General features: G+C 54.1%; 1 protein-coding gene across 4 annotated transcripts in view; it reads right to left on the bottom strand.

Moving 5' to 3' along the window:
* SOGA1 (suppressor of glucose, autophagy associated 1) overlaps positions 1–20,365 on the bottom strand; it is a 57,224-nt gene that overhangs the window by 15,273 nt on the left and 21,586 nt on the right. For 3 of the 4 annotated variants that reach the window (XR_005884010.1, XR_005884011.1, XM_040981509.1), the window contains exons 3-11: positions 19,202–19,360; positions 11,969–12,031; positions 10,194–11,378; positions 7,579–7,719; positions 6,802–6,927; positions 5,901–6,131; positions 3,268–3,372; positions 2,153–2,320; positions 181–432 (exon numbers count right to left, since the gene is read on the bottom strand). Coding sequence is in view for 2 of the 4 variants with exons in the window: in XM_040981509.1 (XP_040837443.1) it covers positions 181–432; positions 2,153–2,320; positions 3,268–3,372; positions 5,901–6,131; positions 6,802–6,927; positions 7,579–7,719; positions 10,194–11,378; positions 11,969–12,031; positions 19,202–19,360 (2,430 nt within the window). In the remaining 2 variants the exon portion in view is untranslated. Of the gene's footprint in view, positions 1–180; positions 433–2,152; positions 2,321–3,267; positions 3,373–5,891; positions 6,132–6,801; positions 6,928–7,578; positions 7,720–10,193; positions 11,379–11,968; positions 12,032–19,201; positions 19,361–20,365 lie in introns of all 4 variants that reach the window. The other variant, XM_040981510.1, reaches the window with a different exon arrangement.

The following is a 20,365-nucleotide window of genomic DNA, read 5'->3' as shown; positions in this document are numbered from 1 at the left end:
AAGCAACTCAATTTCCTCACAGAAACCAACTGTGGGTCCTCCCTCTTGGGTCCTGGATTTTGATAGGCTCCAGGAGTAAGCACAGGACCCACACTTGGCCGATGAGAGCTGTAATATAGGAACCTTTCTAAGGCGACTCTCCCCTATGGTTCAAGGCAGCGTGGGCAGGGCAGGCCTCACCTGGCTCAAGCGGTTCTGCAGTTCCTTCACCTGCTGCTCCACCTGCTGCTTCTCACCCTGCAGCCGCTCCACCAGCTGCAGCTTCTCCTGGCTCCAGTTGCGCTCGCTGATCTGCAGCTGCCGCGTCAGCTCCATGACAGCGCTGTAGGACTCGGCCAACAGGTGCTGCTGCTCCTCACGTTCCCTCTGCAGGGCTGCCTTCCAGTCAGGCCCTGCCCGCTCTCCAGCACCCTTCCCGGCCTTCAGCTCCATCTGTGGGAAACAGCAGCCTGCAGCTGGCACCAGGCAATGCCTCATCCCTGCCAGTCTCCCCCTGGGCACCAATAGCAAGTCAGGGAAAGAAGGTCCCTTGGAGAGACCCCCTCACCCAGAAACCTCCATGAACCTCCTTATGTAGAACAAATCCCTGCTCATAGCCAGGCTTCCAGAGCGTCCCACCTGGCCCACTGTGAACTGTGGGTTTTGCAAGCACAAGCTCAGGATGGTCATGAAAACTTGGTAAAGTGACAACCATCGTGGGCATAAGGTGCCCTGGTGGGGTTCTGTCCCACCACATCTGACCAGCAGGATGGGCTCTGGCTAGTAGGGAGCTAGCTTGGTCTTTTCTCCTGGAGAGCTGGGACCACACACTGTCCCCTTACAGGTCCTGCTTTGAAGCATTCCCAGCCATTATAGGAATCACTCCAGCATGAAGGCCCAGGTAGTGGTGGAGGGAGGCAACCCTGAGGCTGGCAAGGGGCAAAGGTGCACACCCTCGTGCCTCAAGGCCACTCCCCCGACCCAGCAGGCTCACACAGTGGTTCACATGGTGATCCCCTGGAGCTGGCTGGTCAGGTTCCACTTGAGAGAAGCACCTGCAGAGAAGGCAGTAGATGCTGGGATGTGCTGAGGGGCTGGGAACAGTGGACACTGTGGATTGTGCAGATGGGCTGAGCAGCAGGGCAGGGGACACGGTGTCCCCAGGAAGAAGTCAGGAACCCTGATCATTGGGAAGATGGTGAGACTCTGGTCATGGTGAGCCAGGGGGCAGAGGTCTAGGAATCCGAGGCACCATTCAGGAGCTGGGTGCCACTGGAGAGAAACTGAACTCAGAGATGTTTGTCTTGTATTTGTGCAGCAGCCATCCTCAGAGCATCCCTGACCAGATACTGTGAGGCCCAGGGCAGGAGTGGGGGGACGCCTGGGTGGAGGAGCCCAACGGATCCTCATGAAGCATGTAGCAGGTCTCTGGTGGCTCTGCGTGTCCCCAAGCATTTACTGTTAAAAAAAACTCAGCTCTTTATAAAGGACTAAGAAAGTGGGGCCTGGGGTTTCTCCCTTTATCTACCCTCTTACCCAGGTACAGAAAAAAGAGAGAGATTAAAAATGTGGAAACAATGGTCTTACCCACTTTCCTGTAGCCCTTGACCCTTTGTGCCCTAATCAACTACATAAAGATTGTAAAAATTAAATAATAACTATTAAAAAAAGAAGAAGAAGAAGAAAGACAGTGAGGCCTTCCCCAGCTCTGAGCATTAGAGCTAGGATGTCAAGAGGAAATCAGGACTGCCAGGGGTCATCAGGGCAGAGCCCACATGAACGGGTCTGGTTGCTATGCAGGAAGAAGCAGAACTGGGGAGAGCCCCAACCACTCCGGGCTCCTGCCATACCACCCTTGTGTGGCCTCAGGGCTATACCAACAGGAAGGGCCTCAGTGCACAGCCCTGGATCTTGCACTTCTAGCACTGCGTCCTTGCAGTGCGTCCTTGCACTTCCAGCACCCCAAAAAGCATCCTTTCCCAGGGCTCACCAAGTGTGGGGTTGGGTGGGCAGTGCTGGCAGTCAGAAGTGGGTCTGGCTAACAAACACACACAGACCTCCGCCAATTCCTCGCCCTCCTCCCCTCACCTCTGGGTCTGGTGCCCTTGCTGTGTGAATCCAGGAAGAATGCTAGCCCCCTGGGGAAGAGGCGTCTAACCTGTGGGCAGCTCACCTGGCTGGCATGACCCTTGAGCTCTGCCCGCTCGGTCTCCCAGGTGGCCTTGGCTTTGGCAAACTGCTGCTGCAGCTCCGTGAGGCCACGGCGCTCGTCCCGGAGCAGCCAGCACAGCTCCTTCAGCGTCACTTTCATGTCGGCCAGTGTCTTGATGTACTCGTTGGGCTGCAGGCAGGAGGGCAAGGCCAAGGTCAGTTGCTTGGGGAGGGGAGCCTGTGCCTGTGGGAGTGTGGGATGGGGAGGTGGACCCCTGTGCTGGCCGTTCCTGGGCTGAAGCCACTGCTGGCTTCACAGGAGCACAGGTCCTGCAGTCACAGGAAGGACCCGACCCAGAGCTAGCCCCACAGGGCTGTGGCTGGGGGCCCTCCACTCCAAGCCCCCAGCTCTGCTTCTCTGCCCTGGTCCACGGAGCCTCTCAAACTGTGCCTGGCCTGGCAGCCTGATCCTGCTGCTCTCTGACCCACAGCTTAGGGGCCCCTGACCCCAGGCCACATGGCCTCTTCTACGCACAGCCTGAGCCACAGCCAGCCCCGGGTTCTGTGCTGCACCCCTGTACTCAGCTTCTTTGTACCACCATGGTCGTTCCTCCTTTCTCTACTCCACCCTTTAAATCCCACCACTGATGCAGACAGCCACGTGGCATAGCAAGTTAAGCCACCACCCGCAATGCCAGCATCCCATGTGGGCACCAGTTCAAGTCCTAGCTGCTCCACTTCTGACTCACTTCCCTGTTAATGGCCCAGAAGTTACAGAGGAGGGCCCAAGTGACCCAGTCCAACACTGACTGTTGCAGTCATCTGGGGAGTAAGCCAGAGGATGGAAAAATCTCTCTATAATCTTGACTTTCAAATAAATAAATTGTAAAAACCAAATACTGATGGTCCCTGCTCTGTGACATACCCCTCTACTCTCTTGACTGCGAACGCTTGGTCCATCATGTGACCCTCTGTGCCCTCCCCATCATGTACTGCTTAGCACTAAGTACCTGAAGCCCCGTGGCTGGCAGCAGCCCTGTGCTGCTCTAGTGCCCAGGGCAGGACTCGGGCCAGGGAAGCCAGCAGGAAAGGGTCACGGAACAGGTCAGCCAGGAGCAGGCAGGTCTGAGCACTCACTGTGTTTTGGGTCCAGCTGTCCCCCGAGCAGGCCTTGTTGTCTGAATGCTGGGAGTTGATCTCTTCCTCCTCCATCAGCAGGTACAGCTCCTTCATGCTATTCACCTAGTTTTTAAAAATCACACTCAGAGGGCCAGCCCAGCAGCACAGTGGATTAAGCCACTGCTTACAAGGCCAGCATCCCATACAGGCACCAGTTCAAGTCCCGGTGGCGCCACTTCCAATCCAGCTCCACACAGATGGCCCATCTCTAGCTATTACAGTCATCTGCAGAGTAAACCAGTGGATGCAAGATCTGTCTCTGCCTGTCTCTCTATGTAACTCTGACTTTTAAATAAATAAATATTTAAAAAGAAGGGGCGGCAGCAGATTGCAGGGAGGATTTCACGCCAATAGCTGCAGCCTCCAAGGGAGGGGACTCTGGCAAGGAGCCCAGGGAGCAAGGCCACTTCACGGCCAGGCAGTCACAGGCAGTTTAGTCCGGCACAGACTTCCCAAATCTGAACTTGAGCCTTGGGCACCGTCTAGGTTGAGTCACAGAACATTCAGACTCTGTTGGCCCCAAGGACCATGAGTCACACAGGAGTAACTCAGAAGTAACCATGCAGCCAGACTGGGCCAAGGCAAGTACTATGGCTGCAACAGAAGGGCCCAGGCACTCAATGGTGACAAAGGTTTGGGTACACAAAGGGGACCCCTCCTTGGGGAGACTCGTGGCTGACAGATTTGGGAATCTAGTTCAGCAAGGGCAAGAAACAAAGTGAGGCCATTGTCTGAGGTGCTTCTCCCCATCACTCATTCACTCATTCATTGACTGACTGAATTAGGGCCACAATACAGGTGCCAGGCCCTACGTGGGGAGCGGGGATACGGCCAAAAGCGAGATAGAATCTCTGTCCCCACACAGTCACATCTCAGTAGTGAGAAAAACAACTCAGAAAAGTATGAAATGTCAGGAGTTATATGTGTGCCATGTGGTGGCAGATGTCATGGAGAAGGAGAGGCAGAAGAGGAGCTGGGACATGCTGCACACAGGTGGCCCAGGGAGGGGATTCACAGAAGGCAATATGTGGGCACAGCACTGGCAGGCGTTTGGTGTGGCAGTTAAGATGCCTCCTGGGACACCCCAGAGCACCTCAGTTCCAGCCCCAGGTCCAATCCACAGTCCCGCTTCCTGCACCTCAGCAGGCACCCCAGGGACAGCACTAGTTAGTACTCAGCCTGGTTTCCGGCTTCAGCCTGGCTCACCTCTGGCTGATGCTGGCATGCAGAGAGTGAACCAGCATGTGGAAGACCTTTCTATCTGCTTTCAAAGCTGCGAATAAGCCGTGGGAATCTCTAAAAGGGGAGAATTTTGAAGAGGGGTTCCCAACGGCTCTGATGTAGAAGCAGGCTGAAGGAAAGCCACAGAGGGAGGGAGACAGGGGAGGGAGGCTGGAGAATGATGCCACAGTAGCCAGGACACCTCAGGGACTCCGGGTGACCCAGGAGTCAGGGGAGGCTGAGAGCAGAGGTAGGATGCCGAGCAGACCTTCAATCTCACGAGCTTGCTCTCAGCAGCCATGCTGAACTACGGCGCACTCTGGGGCAGCTGCAGAGCCCAGCCTGCCAACTGCACAACACCTTCTGCACCTGCTGAACACGTGAGGGGGTCACAGCAACCCCCCTGACAAGAAGTGACAGCAGCTTGGCCAGGGCTCGGGGGGATGCCTTAGACGCAACACAGGCTGTCAAGGCAGAACGGGCAGCACGTGCTGACATTACCAGGGGAAACGAAAGAGCTGGAGGAGCGTGCGAGACCGAGCCTTAAGCAAGAAGGAATCTTCGTGAGCTATAGGGTGAACGGGAGTAGAGGGGACAGCAGGGTTTCTTTTTGAAAGATGTATTTATTTATTTGAATGGCACTGACAGATAGGGAGGAAAAGAACTTCTACCTGCTGGTTCAAAAAGCCAGGCTGAAGCAAGAGCAGGAACTTCACCCTGCCTTCCAACACGCACTTGAGTCACCTTCCCCTGCCCTCCAGGAGCATTAGCAGGGAACTGGAGCTGAAGCAGAGCAGCTGGGACTTGCACCGGCACTGGGACAGGGGATTCTGGCAGGCAAGCAGCTTCCCCTGGCTTGGGACACACTATTTGCAAAGGTTCCCAGACATGTGAGGCGGGGTGGGAGTGGGAGGACTAGCAGGACAGAGAGGCTACAGCTCTGTGGCTCACAGATGCCTGGGCTCCAAGCATCCAGCTGGAACTCCACATTCAAGAAAGGTCATGGAAGCCACAGCCCGAGGGAGTCAGGGCAGGTCAGGGGGTCTTTTCCTTCAGAAGTGACATCAGAGATAAAGAGCAACAGCTCAGAGGGGAAGGAAAACCAAGAATGGGGCATCCTGGGACTGCGTGAAGAAGGGGCCCAAGAGCCAGAGGCCCGCGAGGCAGTTTAGGATGTATAGCATGCAGACATCTGGACAGTATCATAGACAGATGTGCAATTCCCTTGGGAGGCCTTGGCCAGGTGCATTTGGAATTCACACTCTCATAGGACTCCACAGGCTACACAAGGTGGATACTGCCTGACAGCACGAGTAGGGCCTGCAAAGCATGCCAGCCTCAGCCCCTAACATCACACTCACAGTGCTCACCTCGAGGAAGTCATCGCCCTCGCCGGGTAAGACCTTGCCCTGCCGCCAGCGCTTGAGGAACCACCGGAGCTTCATGAAGAGCAGCAGGAAGTTGTGCTTGAACTGCTGCGACTCCTGCACCAGCATGTTCTTCTCCTGGCTCCAGAACTTCTGCTCCAGTCGTCGCTGCAGGCTCAGGCTCTGCAGCTCAAACTCCCGCCTCAGCAGCGCCCTCTGCTGGTCCTCCTTCAGCTGCCGGAGTTGGGGAAGTGGGGAACACCAGCTGGAGCAAACCCAGCCAGCTCTGGGGTTCCAGTCCCTCATCCCAGGGCAGGGAGGAGCCCCATAGTGGGGAAAGGTTTGGGGGGTTGCAGCTAACAGTTAGTTCAAGTGCTGCCCTCTGCTGCACCAGAGAGGAAAAACACCTAAATAACAGCAGCAGCAGCAGCTGCACAGTCACAAATCACAGCAGGCACTGAAAGCCTACCACGCGTCAGATTGTCAACTACCTGCCAGAGGTCCCATGTGGACTCACAAAGAGGAAGCTGGAGGGGTGGGTGATGGGGGGGGCGGTGACCACAGGGACAGCTAAGAGAAACAGGCAGCAAGACTGGCTGGGGAATGATCTAGTCCCAGCCCCTTTTGCCTGGATATGCAACCTGGGGAAAGCACTTCAGTTCTTGGGGAGAGGGGAGTCCATGGAAGGATATCATGGGTGGACAGCATACAGCTGGAGCTTCATAAATGCTTCCCTGACAAGTCCAGAACCCCAGCGCGGTGTAGCCAGGGCACCATGACAAGTGCAGGTACCCTCCCAGTTGTAGCCTGGGTTTCCTTGGCATTCTCACCTTCGGAAGACCCTGCCCTTGGTCAGGGCAGGAGAAGTTGGATTGGGGACAGGGATGGCCTGGGCACCACCCACCTGGGCCAGTTTCTGGTTGAAGCTATCAGCCTCCTCCTTCCGCAGCTGCCGCTCCTGGGAGAGCTGCTCCTGCAGGCCGCGCAGGCTGTCATGGGCCTCGGCCAGCACCAGCTGCAGCTCCTTGATCTTGGGTGGGGGTGGGGAAAACAGGTGAGAAATCATACTATTCCTGAACCTAATGCGAAACCTAAACAGAACCCTAGCCTTAGTCCTAACGATTACATTATCATAAGAGTTGTTCAAGCACTAAACCTAATCATGATTAAAAAAAAACACCTTACTCCCCCCCACCACAGGGCTGGTATGGTGACAAAGCGTGCTAATCTTCTGCCTGTTTCACCAGCATCACACATGGGTGATGGTTCACGTCCTGGCCGCTCTACTACGATCCAGCTCCAGCTCCCTGCTTGTGGCCTGAGAAAGCAGTGCAATATGGCCCAAAGCCTTGGGACCCGGCACCTGCATAGGAGACCCCAAAAAAACGTTTCTGGTTCCGGGTTCCTGGCTTTGAATGGGCTCAGCTCCGGCTGCTACAGCCATGTGGGGGGAGTGAACTAGCAGACTGAAGACCTTTCTCTGTGTTTCTATAAAAATCTACCTTTCAAAAAACATGAACCAGTCAAGCTATCAAGTCTAGCATGGTTAGTTACCAGACTGATGTAGCACAGCAAGTGAAGCTGCTGCCTGCAATGCCCCGATCCACATGGCACTGGTTTGGGTCCCAGCTCCCTGCTCACAGCCTGGCACCCAAGCCCTGCCTGCTCAGGCCTGACCCACCTCGGAGGCATAGGAGTCCTTGTCTTCAGCTCGGTAAGGCCTAAAGCTCCGGTGGGAGTCAGTCTTGGAGTCAAGGTCACCAGCACGGAAGGCCTCTCGGATGCGGGGCTCCCATTCGGGCAGGTCCCTGAAATCAGGCGGCTGCCACGGGAGGCATGGGCAGGAGAGACCAGATGTAACTGTAGGAGGACCCAAGGAACACCAGGAAAACACTCCCACCCCACTTGAGACCCTGACCACTCCCACCACCCAGAGTGCTAGGAACCCTGCCCTCCCCGCCATGGGTTCCCTTCTGCTCTTGAGTGCTCATGGAGTACTCGTCAGGTGCGTGCAGAATGAAGACTGTTTTGTGTCTTGGGCACAGACCTGCCTGTTCAACCTTCCCTGTCCTACCAAGAACCAAGAGCAGCCCTCAGCCTGGGCCAGCCTGTTTGCTGCAAAGGCCCAGATCATGTCAGACCCACTTTGAGAAGCTACTGAAAAGAGAACAAACTGTCCCCATCTGGAAGTGGATAGATCTCAGCGCTCCTTCTCAGATCCACAGCAAACATGCCGTGCTGTCCAAGTCCAGCTCACCCCTTTCTCCGCTCAGTTCCTGGGACCCGTGGTACTGTCCACCTCTGACAGGAGCTGTGCTTGACACACAGCTGGTCCCTCTGCTCAGAGACCCCTCCCTGAGTGACCCATCCTATCTACCTCTGGTGAGATCAGAGGCCTTCCCAGAGCCCAGCACCTAGGTCAAGAGCCCTGGGCAGGAAAGCATGTCCTGCAGGAGGTGCTGTGGCACAGTGATGAGCTGTTGCTTGGGACACCCACATCCCACCCCACAGGTGGCATCGAGTCCCACCGACACCTCCATCTACTTTCCTGCTAACGCACCCGGGAGGCATCAGAGGATGACTCAAGTCCTTGAGACCCTGCGACCCTCGCGGGAGACGCCGAGGTAACCCCTGGCTTCAATGAACCAGTAGACGAAAGGTTTTCTGCCCCCCATTTTCTATCACTCTGCCTTTCAGATGAACAAATACATTTAAAAAAAGATTTGCTTATTTAGTTGAAAGGCAGTTATACAGAAAGAAAGTGAGCTACGTTCTATTCACCGGTTCACTCCCCAGATGGCCACACAGCCAACATGGCCGGTGTTTGATAAAGCCAAAGCCATGTACATCTCTTACTCAGCTTCAGGGGCCCAAGCACTTGGCCCATTGTCTGCTGCCTTCCAGGTGCATTAGCAGGCAGCCTGGATTAGAAGCAGAACAGCCAGGACTCGAACCATTGCACGCAAAAGCTTAAATCTCTGTGCCACACACTGCTCCCTAAATAAATCTTCTTTAAAAACATACATTTATTTGAAAAGAGAGCCTTCCATTTGCTAATTCACTCGCCAAATGGCCCCTCAATTCTATTTCTAAGAATAAAGCTATATATGAACAGAGACCAGAACAAGCAAATCTACTCATGAATATTCACAGACCACGTATCCTACCCAGGACACGGACGTGGTGTTTCTGTGCATGATGTCAGATACACAAGCAGAAATAGCCCGTGAGTATCGCTTGGGCCATGAAGCAAATGGCTGTTCTACTTCCGACCCGGTTCCCTACAGAGAAGCCTAGGAAAACAAGTGCTCGAGCCCCTGCAGCCCTGTGGGAGGCGTGGGTAAGGTTCCTGGCTCCTGGCTTTGTCCTGGCCCGGCCCCAAGTATGGCAGCCATTTACGGAGTGAATCTGTAGGTGTTTCTACCTCCCTCCTCAGTAACTCTGCCTTTTAAATAAATAAACTTTTTTTCAAATAAAGGACAAAGAAACATAATATGAATAACATGATCTGGGTGCCAGTTTGAGTACCATTTGCTCCATTTACAATCCAGCTCCCTGGAAACACAGCCAAAGATGGCAGAAGTCCCTGAGTCCCTGCATCCACATGGGAGCTCCTGGCTCCTGGCTTCAGCCTGGTCCAGCTCTGGTCTTTGGAGCCATTTGAGGAGTGAACCAGTAGATGAAAAATTTCTCTCTTCCCCCTCACTGTAACTCTGTCTTTCTCTTTCTCTCTCTGTCTTAAGATTTATTTATTTTTATTGGAAAGTCAGATATACAGAGAGGAGGAGAGACAGAGAGGAAGATCTTCTGTCCGATGATTCACTCCCCAAGTGAGCGCAACGGCCGGTGCTTCGCTGAACTGAAGCCAGGAGCTAGGGACTTCCTCCAGGTCTCCCACACAGGTGCAGGGTCCCAAGGCTTTGGGCTGTCCTCAACTGCTTTCCCAGGGTACAAGCAGGGAGCTGGGTGGGAAGTGGAGCTGCCAGGATTAGAACAGTATCCATATGGGATCCCAGCACTTTCAAGGCGAGGACTTTAGCCGCTAGGTCATTGCACTGGGCCCAACTCTGTCTTTCAAATAAACAAATAAGTCTTGAAAATAATAATAAAATACTTGAGGTATGCCTTCCTGACCTGGTTAAGTACTAGTAGAATTACTGTCTCAAATCAAACAAGGATCATTGGCACGTCTGTCTCCCCCTTGAGCTCCCAGAAAAATAAAGCAGGTCCCCTTTTTACATCGCCAGATAAAAATCAGTTACAAGGTCAACAGCAAAAGCAGTCGACCTGGCTCACCTGGAAGTCGGAGCCGAGGTCTTTGGTTATAAGAAGCTCCTTGGAGGGTCCCTGGGAGCCGAGGGCAGGCGACCCTGGGAAGGGTTCGGGCTGTTCCTTGCCGCAGCCAACCAGGCCTGCATCCGCCTTTCGTGTGAAGGCGTTGAGCTCCTGCTGCAGCACGCCCAGTCGCACCAGGACAGCGTGCAGGAGCTTGGCGTCGCGGGGACCCTCACTGTTGTCCGGGGCTTCATGCGGCCGCAGGTCGGCACACTCATTGTCCAGACACAGCCGCAGGCCTGCCGAGAAGCCGTTGGCGTCTGCTGCCAGCACGTCGATAGCCTTGCTGAGCAGGGCAGCCTGTTCCCGCAGCCCGGGCAGCACGTCGGCCTCCCGCGCTCTGCAGAGTCGGCCGGCATGCGACTCGGGGACCTCGCCGGGAGGTGTGGGCACACACTGGGCCGAGTCCCCGGCCTCGGCGTCCGTCTCCAGCATGGGCCGTGTGCTCTGGCATGAGGCCAGGTCACAGCGCTGCAGGTTGGAGAGCAGCACGCGGTTCTCATATTGCAGCTTCTTCACCTTGCCACTGAGCTCGCCAATCTGCAGCTTGGCGGCCGCCAGCTCTTCCTGCGAGGGCTCGCTGAGCACGGAGCAGCTATCCTCCGACATAGTCACGTCCAGTTCGTGCTCTGCGCGGTACTTGGCCAGCTCGCCCAGCAGCAGTTTGTTCTGGTCCTCCAGCTCAGCAGAGGAGCGTCGCAGCAGCTCCGCCTCCTCCTCCACAAACTGCAGGTGTCTCCGCAGCTCGGCCAGGCTCTCTCCGCACTCGCCGCCACCTCCCAGAGCCGAGAAGGCGAGCCTGGCCTCGGGCCCCGAGCAGCCCCCACCGTGGTCCTTCATGTCGTCCATCTCGGCGCGCAGGCCGCGGTTCTCCACCTCCAGCTCCACTATGCGGCGGCTCAGCAAGTTGGCCTCCTCCTCCACCAGCTTCAGGTGCACCTTGAGCTCGGTCTCGCGCGAATGCGGTGCGTCGGCCAGCTCCTCCGCGGACAGCGCCGCGTCCAGGTCCCCGTAGAGCGAGCGGTACTTGAGCAGTTCCTCCTTCATGCCGTCGTTCTCCTTGGCCAGCTTCGTTAGTTTCTTGCACATGAGGGCAGACTCCTCCTTGGCGAAGTGCAGCTGGCACTTGAGGTCGGCGCTGTCCTCCTGGGGCCCCAAGACACCACCCACAAAACGTCAGTGCATCTCCCCACCCCGCAAAGAACTGGGGCAGTAAGTATGGAGCCCACATGTAGCCCCTGGGGAGTGGAGTAGGGGACAATTCACACCCTGCCCAGGCAACTGCTGCTGCTACTACTATAGACTATGGTTCCTCCATCCATAAAATGATGGTTCCCACACAGAGCCATGCAGAGGATTAAATGAAATGCTACATGCCAAGAGCTTGGAGGATGAAGGACTCTGGATCTGGCCTGGGCAGCATATAGACTGCAGGTGGAGGCAAAGGAAACCCAGGCCAGGAAAGCTGAAGGAACTTGCTCTGACTACATGGCAAGCAAGAGGCAGAGCTAACAAGCCCTAACCCAGGCCTCTGGAGGTGGTCCCACCTGTGCTATCCTGGGAAGTCAGCCTGCAGCTGCCAGAGAAAAACTGTGTGCTGGAGTGAGGCTTGGGGAATCAGAGTGTGCAGTGAGGACAAGCACATGAAGGAGGGGAAGACGGGGTGGAAGGTAAGGATGGGATGTGTGGGAGGGTCCCCAGCCTCCTGGAGATGGGGGCGTGCTGCCTTGTTGTACCTGCACTGAAGGCTTCTTGTCCGTCTTCCCCAGTGAGCGGGTTCCTCTTTTCTTCAAGGAATGCTGGAGGGAGGGAGGGGAAAAAAACCCAGAAAGCGGAAAAGTTCACAAGGTGACAGTTTTCATATCTGGGTGCCCTGAAAGTCCTACCCTCAGCCCAGCCCAGCCCAGCCCAGCCCAGCCCAGGCTATGCAATGACCGGGAGCCCTCTGCTGAGCCACTGGAGCCTCCAGACCCTCCCCGACCCAGGACACTGCCGATGGGGCACAGGCAATGAGCACCCCTGCTCCCAACTCCTCTCTCCCCTCATGGTGACCCAGTGTGCCTGGGCCAACCCCTGGACATCTGGGCTTCTGCCCATCATTCAACAGAGGTTTCTTGAGCATTTATCATGTGCCTGGCATACTCAAGGTTTGGAGAACATGGCAGTGAACAAGACAGAAGAGGAACCCGGATTGGGTATTGTATATTTTGCCAGACTGAGACACTCATTACCACTCCCACTGACCGATTCATGGGCCACTGGCTGAGGGGAACCACCTTGCCCAAGGTCACCTTGCTCCCTCCTGAGATGGAACCCACATCCCAGGATTGGTCCCCTTACCAAATTCCAAGGAACCCACTCCAGAATGTTCCATGGCATCAGCCACAGGTGCCACTAGGCTGTTCCCGGGGGACTCTTCCACCAACTTCTGCATGCAAATCCCAACCACAGGGAACCAAGACACAACTGGGAAGTTTAATTCAGAATGAATGCATGCTAATAGATCAGACAAATTCGGGCACAATTGACTTTAATTACACAGAAGGCTTCAGGATGGTCACGAGAGAGACTAGACTGATCATTCAAACATCCAGAAGCAGGTGGGCACTGGGGTACAGAAGGGTAAGCTGCCCAGGTCAGAGTGGCATTTGGGAGTCCTGGTTTCTCTGCTTCCAATCCACATCCTGCAAGGCAGCAGGTGATAGTGCAAGTACTTGATTCCCTGTCACCCACGTGGGAGACCCAGATAGGGCTCCTGGCTTAGCCCAGCCCCAGCAGGTACGGAAATTTGGGGACTAACAGTGCAGGAAAGACCTCATTGTCTATCTCTGCTGTCTCCAGTTCTACCTTTTAAGTAGAATGAAAAATGACAATCAGTAAACATGAAAAAAAAATCCAGTGGTCTAGTAGCGAGAACACCTGGATGTAACATCAAACCACCTGGGTTTGACATCTGCCCCAGCTCCTGATTCCAGCTTCTTGCATAGGCAGCCCCTGAAGGCAGTGGTGTTGTTGGCGCAAGTCATGAAGTCCCTGCTACCCACTACTGGAGACCTGAACTGAGTCCCTGGCCTCTGCTTCAAGATCTAGCCCAGGTCCAGCCACTGGGACCATTTGAGGAGTAAACCAGCAGATGGACATTCTGTCCATTTCTCCTGTTCTCTTTCTCTGCCTTTCAAATAAGTTTAAAGGGGAAAAAAAAGTTTAAAAAATCCAAGTCAGTGGTTTACCCTGGTTTGAACATCACCCACTGCATACATGTAGCAAAACATCATGGGGGACCCCAGAAATATGTAGTTTTTAAATGTCAGGTAAAGAAAATCCTCAGTCTACTGGGGAAAAAAAATACAGCTGACTACACAAATTCTACATGAAAAAAAAAAGCCCTATGTAAAAAAATTTGTAAGTAAATGACTAAATAGAAAAGCTTCAGTTTCACTAACAAGGGGTTGAGATCCTAAATACAGGAAGAGTGTTTAAAGAATTAAAAAAAAAAAAAAAGGGCCAACCAACCCAGAAGAGCATTGCCTAGAAACAAAAATACAGCCACCAGGAGAACAAAGGGACCTTAAACACAGGAAGATGCTCCTCCCATGACAGAGAAACACAAGAGTAAACTTCACTCAGATACCCTTTCTTTTTTTTTTTTTTCAAGATTTATTTATTTTATTGGAAAGGCAGATGTACAGACAGGAGGAGAGACGGGGAAGAGGATCTTCCATCCAATGATCTACTCCCCAAGTGAGCACAATGGCCGGTGCTGTGCCAATCTGGTGCCAGGTAGAGGGTGCACCTCCAAGACGTGAGGTATCCTTCCTGCAGAATGTCTGGTGGGGGAGACTCTTTGGAAGGAAGGAACAAAGAGCAGCTTAGTCCCAACCTCCCAATCAAATGGCCAACTGTAGCCAGTGACTCACGACAGAGCTATTCTTCAATAGAGGGCTTCTCCAGGGGGCAGCAGAAACATGGTAACTAAGGCAACGTTCCTAGAGGCCCACAGCTGGTGAGGCCTGGGATAGTACAAGGACAAGCCCCCTTCTCAAACAGCCCTGGAAACCAGGGATTACTTTTCCCGTTTATACATAAACAACCTGAACATCAGCATGATTTGCCCATGGTTGTGGTCATCTGCAAGTAAGAGATGGAGGGCATCATACCCAGGCCTGGGATGGGCCCTGAGTACAGGTGGATGCCTGCTTCCCATGTCAGGGAGTCTAGCTCCAGTCCTGGCTTCGCTTCTGATCCACTTCCTGTTCAGGTGCATCCTGGGAGGCAACAGGTGTTGGCTCAAATACTTGGGTCTCTGCTACACATGCAGGAGTGAGTTCTAGACTCCTGGCTTCCACCTGACCCAGCCACAGCTATTCTGGGTAGTTGAAGAATGAATCACTACATGGAAAATCTCTCTATGTCCATTTATTTGTCTGCCAGCTGGCCAGCCAATTAACCACCTAGCCCCATGCGGTTCCAAGTTTGGGCTTGCCCTGTACCACATGGACAAGGGCTGGACAGCGTGGATGACAGCGGGACTGGGATTTGAACACATGAGATCTGGTATCAGGTTCAGCATCCTCCCCAACTATGAGGTGGGAAATCTACTGAGAGAGGAAGGGGCTCATCCAGATGAGCAGCCCCTCACAGGTTCAGAGGACACAACAGGAGCCTAGGAATACCCTGAATGCAGCCAGGAGGGCCGGGGCCCTGTGGGTCAGGAGGTGGAGAGTACTGGGCTTGAACCCCCTCTGTCTTTCCAGGCCCATCTGTTGACAGCAACTCAACTGGGTGGGAGGGGTTATACCAAAAGCCCTGAAAATGCAGTGTCCCACACTCACACAGTGCCCACATTGGCCGTGAACCACAGCAGTGATGGAGTGCATGACCCAAGTGTGAGCAAAGATAACAAGGTCTACCCACACCATGGATCATTGCCCAGCCAGAAAAAGCAATGAAGTTGTGACACAGCCCCAGTGTGAATGCTGAGCTCTGCAAACCCATGCTGAGTGCTCCTGTCACCAAACAGTCTGTGCCACATGACTCAGTGGCAATGAAGAGCCCAGAGCCCAGCAGAGCCACTCCAGCAACAAATAGACTCATGGCCACCAGGGGCTAGAGAGCACAGGGGGTGAGGAAATGTTCTGGAATTCAGCACAGCTGCACTACATCAGAATGTTTTGAAAAAAAAAAATCACTGAAATGTACACTTTAGAATGGCGACATGCATGGTGTGTTAATCAAACTGTGATTTTAAAAAAATGAGAGAATGGGTATAACGTGGCAATCAAGAGGAACTCATGTTAGCACTCCACCAAACAGGAGGGTGACTGCAGTTCACAGCAATGTGCTGTGTATTTCCAAGGAGCTAGAAGAGAGGACACAGAGTGTGGGCACCAGAGGGATGATGAGTGTTTGCCATGTTAGGCTAATTGCCATTCCTGTGATCCTTACCACATGTATGTATTAAAATATTGCACTGAGTCCTAAGTGATAGCCTAGCGGCTAAATCGCTAAATCCTCACCTAGCATCCACCAGGATCCCATATGGCCCCAGTTCGTATCCTGGCTGCTCCACTTCCCCTCCAGCTCCCTGCTGGAGCTAAGCTGATCTAAAACCAGGAGCCAGGAATCTCCTCTGGGTCCCCCACACGGAAAGTCACATCAGCACTGCCCCAGACTTTCAGCAAAACACATGGAGCGGGAGGGGCCGCTGGTGTCCTGAGTCCACACTGAGACCAGCTGCTCACTGTGTCCTGCCGAGCCGTCTCCCTGGCAACGCAACAGCTCTAGCCAGGTGCCATGTTGTGATGGCAGAAGCAGACCTCTCAGGGGTTGTAGCCCTGGCAGCAGATTCACTAAGGGACTCTCGTCTCCATAGAAACCCTATCAGGAAGGAGTGGAGGGAGGGAAAGGACAGATAGCAAACACACAGAGGCCTGGCTCTCCTGTCCATGACCCTGAGATAGAAGAGGCCGAATGAGCCCTCTCGCCAGGGGGAGGGCCTCAGTACCTTCTGAGCATCCACACCATGCCTGGCACCACAAAAGACTCGTCACATCTCATTGTACTTACACACTGATTTATTTTTATTTATTTGAAAGGCACACACACACACACACACACACACACACACACACACACACACGCACACACCCTACCTATCTTCCCATCTACATATTTCTCCCACTGCTGATTCACTTCCCATGCAGCTCCCTGACAGTGGCCTGGGAAAGCAGCTGATGATGGCCCAAAGCCTTGGGATCCTGCACCTGTGTGGAAGACTCAGAGGAGGCTCCTGTCTTCAAATCGGCTCAGCTCTGACTGTTGCAGCCACTTGGGCAGTGAACCAACAGATGGAAGATCTTTCTGTCTCCTTCTTTCTGTAGATCTGACTTTCCCTATTTCTTTCTTTCTTTTTTTTTTCTGTTGCCTTTCCAATAAAAATAAATACATCTTAAAAAAATATATATCAGGCCCGGCGCGATGGCGCAGTGGATAAGGTCCTCACCTTGCACACCTGGGATGCCATATGGGCACCGGTTCTAATCCCAGCGGCCCCGCTTCCCATCCAGCTCCCTGCCTGTGGCCTGGGAAAGCAGTCAAGGATGGCCCAGAGCTTTGGGACCCTGCACCCGCGGGGGAGACCCGGAAGAGGCTCCTGGCTTCGGATCGGCATAGCATTGACCGTTGAGCTCACTTGGGGAGTGAATCATCGGACGGAAGATCTTCCTCTCTGTCTCTCCTCTCTGTATATCTGCCTTTCCAATAAAAAAAAAAAAAATTAAAAAAAATATATATATCAGCCTGCAATAATGTCATGCGGCAGCAGCTAAAGCCACTATTTGTGACACTGACATCCGACATGGGCACCAGTTCAAGTCCAGGCTGCCCACTTCCAATCCAGTTCTCTGCTAATGTGCTTGGGAAACAGCAGAAGATGGTGTAAGCACTAGGACCCCTATGGACCATTTACATATTCTCTCTCTCTGCCTTAAAAAAACAAATTTTTTTTTTTAATTAGCCTACCACAGAGGTACTGAATTTTTGAGTCCACCTGCTGTTTTCCTGACAGGACCAGACTAAATGATTCTGCAGGCATTCCACAGGCCGGACGCTCCCCACCCCTGCTCCAGGGAATAACATTGCCACAGCCCTGGAAGTGCAAACAACCCAAGTCTCTGGTTTCCGCTCAGCTGGGGTTACAGGCTCACACACTGAATGTGGGGGAGGGAGGAAGTGCCAAGCTAGCTCTCTCCCTGTCATGTCCTCATGGTGCCCCGAGGTCATTCAACAGTTTATTACAGTTTATTACAATGGCTGCTGGTTGGGATTGAGGGGATGTGCCCTCAGGACTGCGGGCTGGGGTTGTTGGGGGAGCCCAGGGAAGTTGTTCTGCCGGGCCTAGCACCTTGGGCCAGTCCCCAGGGGAAGAGGTTGCATGCAGGGAGGGCCTCTCCTGGCCCTACAACCAGCCAGCCCCTTGTAGCAGCCTTCTGTGGCACAGCAGAATGGCCAGCGCCCAGGATGGCTGAAGGACTGCTCTGGCGTTGGAGCTGTAACCTTGGCAGCCTCTCCTCCCCCAACCCTGCCTCAAGTATGGGGCCTCCCCAGAGATGCACGTCCCAGGACCATGCACAGCCAGCCAGAGAGGTTCAGCTGTGGCTCCTCGGCAGCCACAGGCTGGTCTTCCGGAACCTGCACCTCAGGAATGGGGAGAATTCCAGCTGCTAAGTGCCCCCTGAGGCTGGTGGTTTCCAAGCCACATTCTGCAGAGCAAGACTGGGAGGGATGCACCTCTCTTCTAGACGCTGTGCATCCCATCAGCAAGTGGATGGTAACCTCATGGGGCCCTTACGGAAACACCAGAGCTAAAGTACCTACCGTAGTGCCTGAGACACAGGAAGGAGGACAGGAGAGCCAGGCAGCAGGGAGTCAAAATCTAGAGGACACCGTAGGCCACATGCAGGAGGTATCTAGGATCCTACACTGGCCCTGTTGTGGTCTTAAGCAGCTAGTTCAGGGTCACAAGCTTGAAAGCCACACCTCCCCCACCTATCATCACCTGGAACCTGAGAGGGGGCAGTCTTGCACTGTTGCGTAACCACTCCCCTCACAGGTTCCCAAAAAGGTCCATGATAGGGAGGGGCTCACTCTCAGTCATGTGCTTCCATCACTCTTGCACTCGACTCTTGGCCTCCCCAGTACCCACTTGCTGTCTGGCTTCCTGTGGACAGACCCCGAGGACAGGCAGCCCCTGTGTGTCTGTATTCCTCACTCTCCGTTGACTGCTTGGGTGATTCAATGAAGATGTTAATGCTAAGATGCTTTGCATTTCTAGAAGAGGTGAGGCCTAGCAGCGATGGGATATGGACAGAGAAGCCAGGAAAGGGTGAATGTTTGCAGCTTTGTAAGTGTGTCCAGGTAGTTTGCTGCATGCCTCTTAGGGTAATTATATTGTTGGGGAAGCTGGGACATAGGACTTCAGTTTAATGGATGGGTTCCATGCTAACGATCATTTGTTCCTTTCAGGGTTTCGATTCTGACTGGACTGCTACGTGGACTTGTCATTTGCTAATTTCTAATGGGCACTGCTGTCACTAAGCTTGGTTAATAAGGACTCTTCAACATATCCTAGACTTGCCTGGAGTGATTCTTGCACTGCCCCACCCCCCCACCCCTGCCACACACAGCCCCAACTGCAAGCTGCAGGCATCTCCACCCAAAACCATCCCACCTGCGGCAACATGGGGCACCACTGCTGCCTTTGTGGAGAGGAAATGAGGCAGGGTACACTACCCCATGGGCATAGCCACACATGGGCATGGTCTTCTAACAAACCAGCTGTCCCTTGGGCACCACTGGACCCTTGTGGTCCAGCCCATGGTTCACACAGGAGGCGCTCGGGACCTGCATGTTGGGCAGATGAATCAATCGACAAGTCTTGTGCGTGTCCCACCTGCAGTCCAGGCCCTCACCTCTTTGGGCCGCTCCAGCTCCGTCTGCAGCACCTGCTTAGCCAGCTCAGTCTCGATGAGCCGCTGCCGGAGCTCCTCGTTCTCCTCCTCCAGCCGTGCCCGCTTTTTCTCCACCACCTCAAGCTCCTTGTGCAGCCGCATGGAGATGTCCTTGGAGACCTGGGTGAGCAGCATGGGGTGGGCAGGGTGTAAGAGGCTGGGCACAACCAGCCTGGAAGGCCATCCCAGGCTGGGATGCCCACTGAGGTCCAACTTCAGTCATGGTGCACCCTGGGGACAGTCAGGGTCTCAATCTCACTCCTATTCAGCACTTGGGGAAAACTGAGGCCCCCAAAAGCTCACAAAATTTATCAAGGGTCACATAGGCACATATCCATGAACCAAAGCAATATATCAGGCATTCATGCTCCTGAAGGGATAACACCAAAATCTATGAGCCCCATCAGGGGTGACACTGCTCCACGCTCCTTTGGCAGCAGCCTTCTTCCTGGAAACAGAAGTGGGAACCAGAACAGGGTGGAAGACCCTGGAGCTAGTGAGCCCCTTCTGCCACGGACGAGCACATGACCTCAGCAAGTCATGACCCTGCATTGGGCCTCAATCTCTCAACTATAAGATGGGTATATAACAATAGGTTCCACCTCCCAGACCCGCAGGTGGATTGAATCAGCCACAGCTTGGCCTGAGGCCTGTCACAGCAAGTACTGGTGGAATACTGGCTGTTGTTCCAGGAGCCTGAAGCTGGCAGTGGGACATGACGGCTGAAGGTCACAAGATGACCCTGAGGCCTGTTTCCAATGGTCTGGGATACAGAACATGCTTGAAACGACAGAGGTTGGATAGGTGTTCCAGCCATCCTGACAAAGGTGCTCCCAGCTGCAGCCTCCACACCCGGGAGCTCCACGGCTTGCAGGACACCCCTTGTTCTGGCCCCTGCAGGTTGAGGGCAGAGGCTAGCACGCCTCACCCAGTCCTGATGAGGACAAGAAAGCTTTGGGTAACATGTGCAGGCTGAGCTGGCTCCCTGGGGTGGCCTCGTCTCTTCCCAGGCTTGCAGGACCTGGCTGTGGGCAGAAGGCTCAGCACCCATGCTGCCACTGTTGGTGATAACTGTGGCCCCTTCCCTCCTGACAGGGCAGAAGGCCTTGCCTGGCCCTGTCCTTT

This window comes from Ochotona curzoniae, unplaced genomic scaffold (assembly GCF_017591425.1).
Source record: "Ochotona curzoniae isolate NIBS_2020 unplaced genomic scaffold, NIBS_Ocur_1.0 contig_3520, whole genome shotgun sequence".
NCBI classification, from domain to species: Eukaryota; Metazoa; Chordata; class Mammalia; order Lagomorpha; family Ochotonidae; genus Ochotona; species Ochotona curzoniae.
The sequence above is the reverse complement of the archived record's forward strand: the minus strand, read 5'-3'. Positions and strand labels throughout refer to the sequence as shown.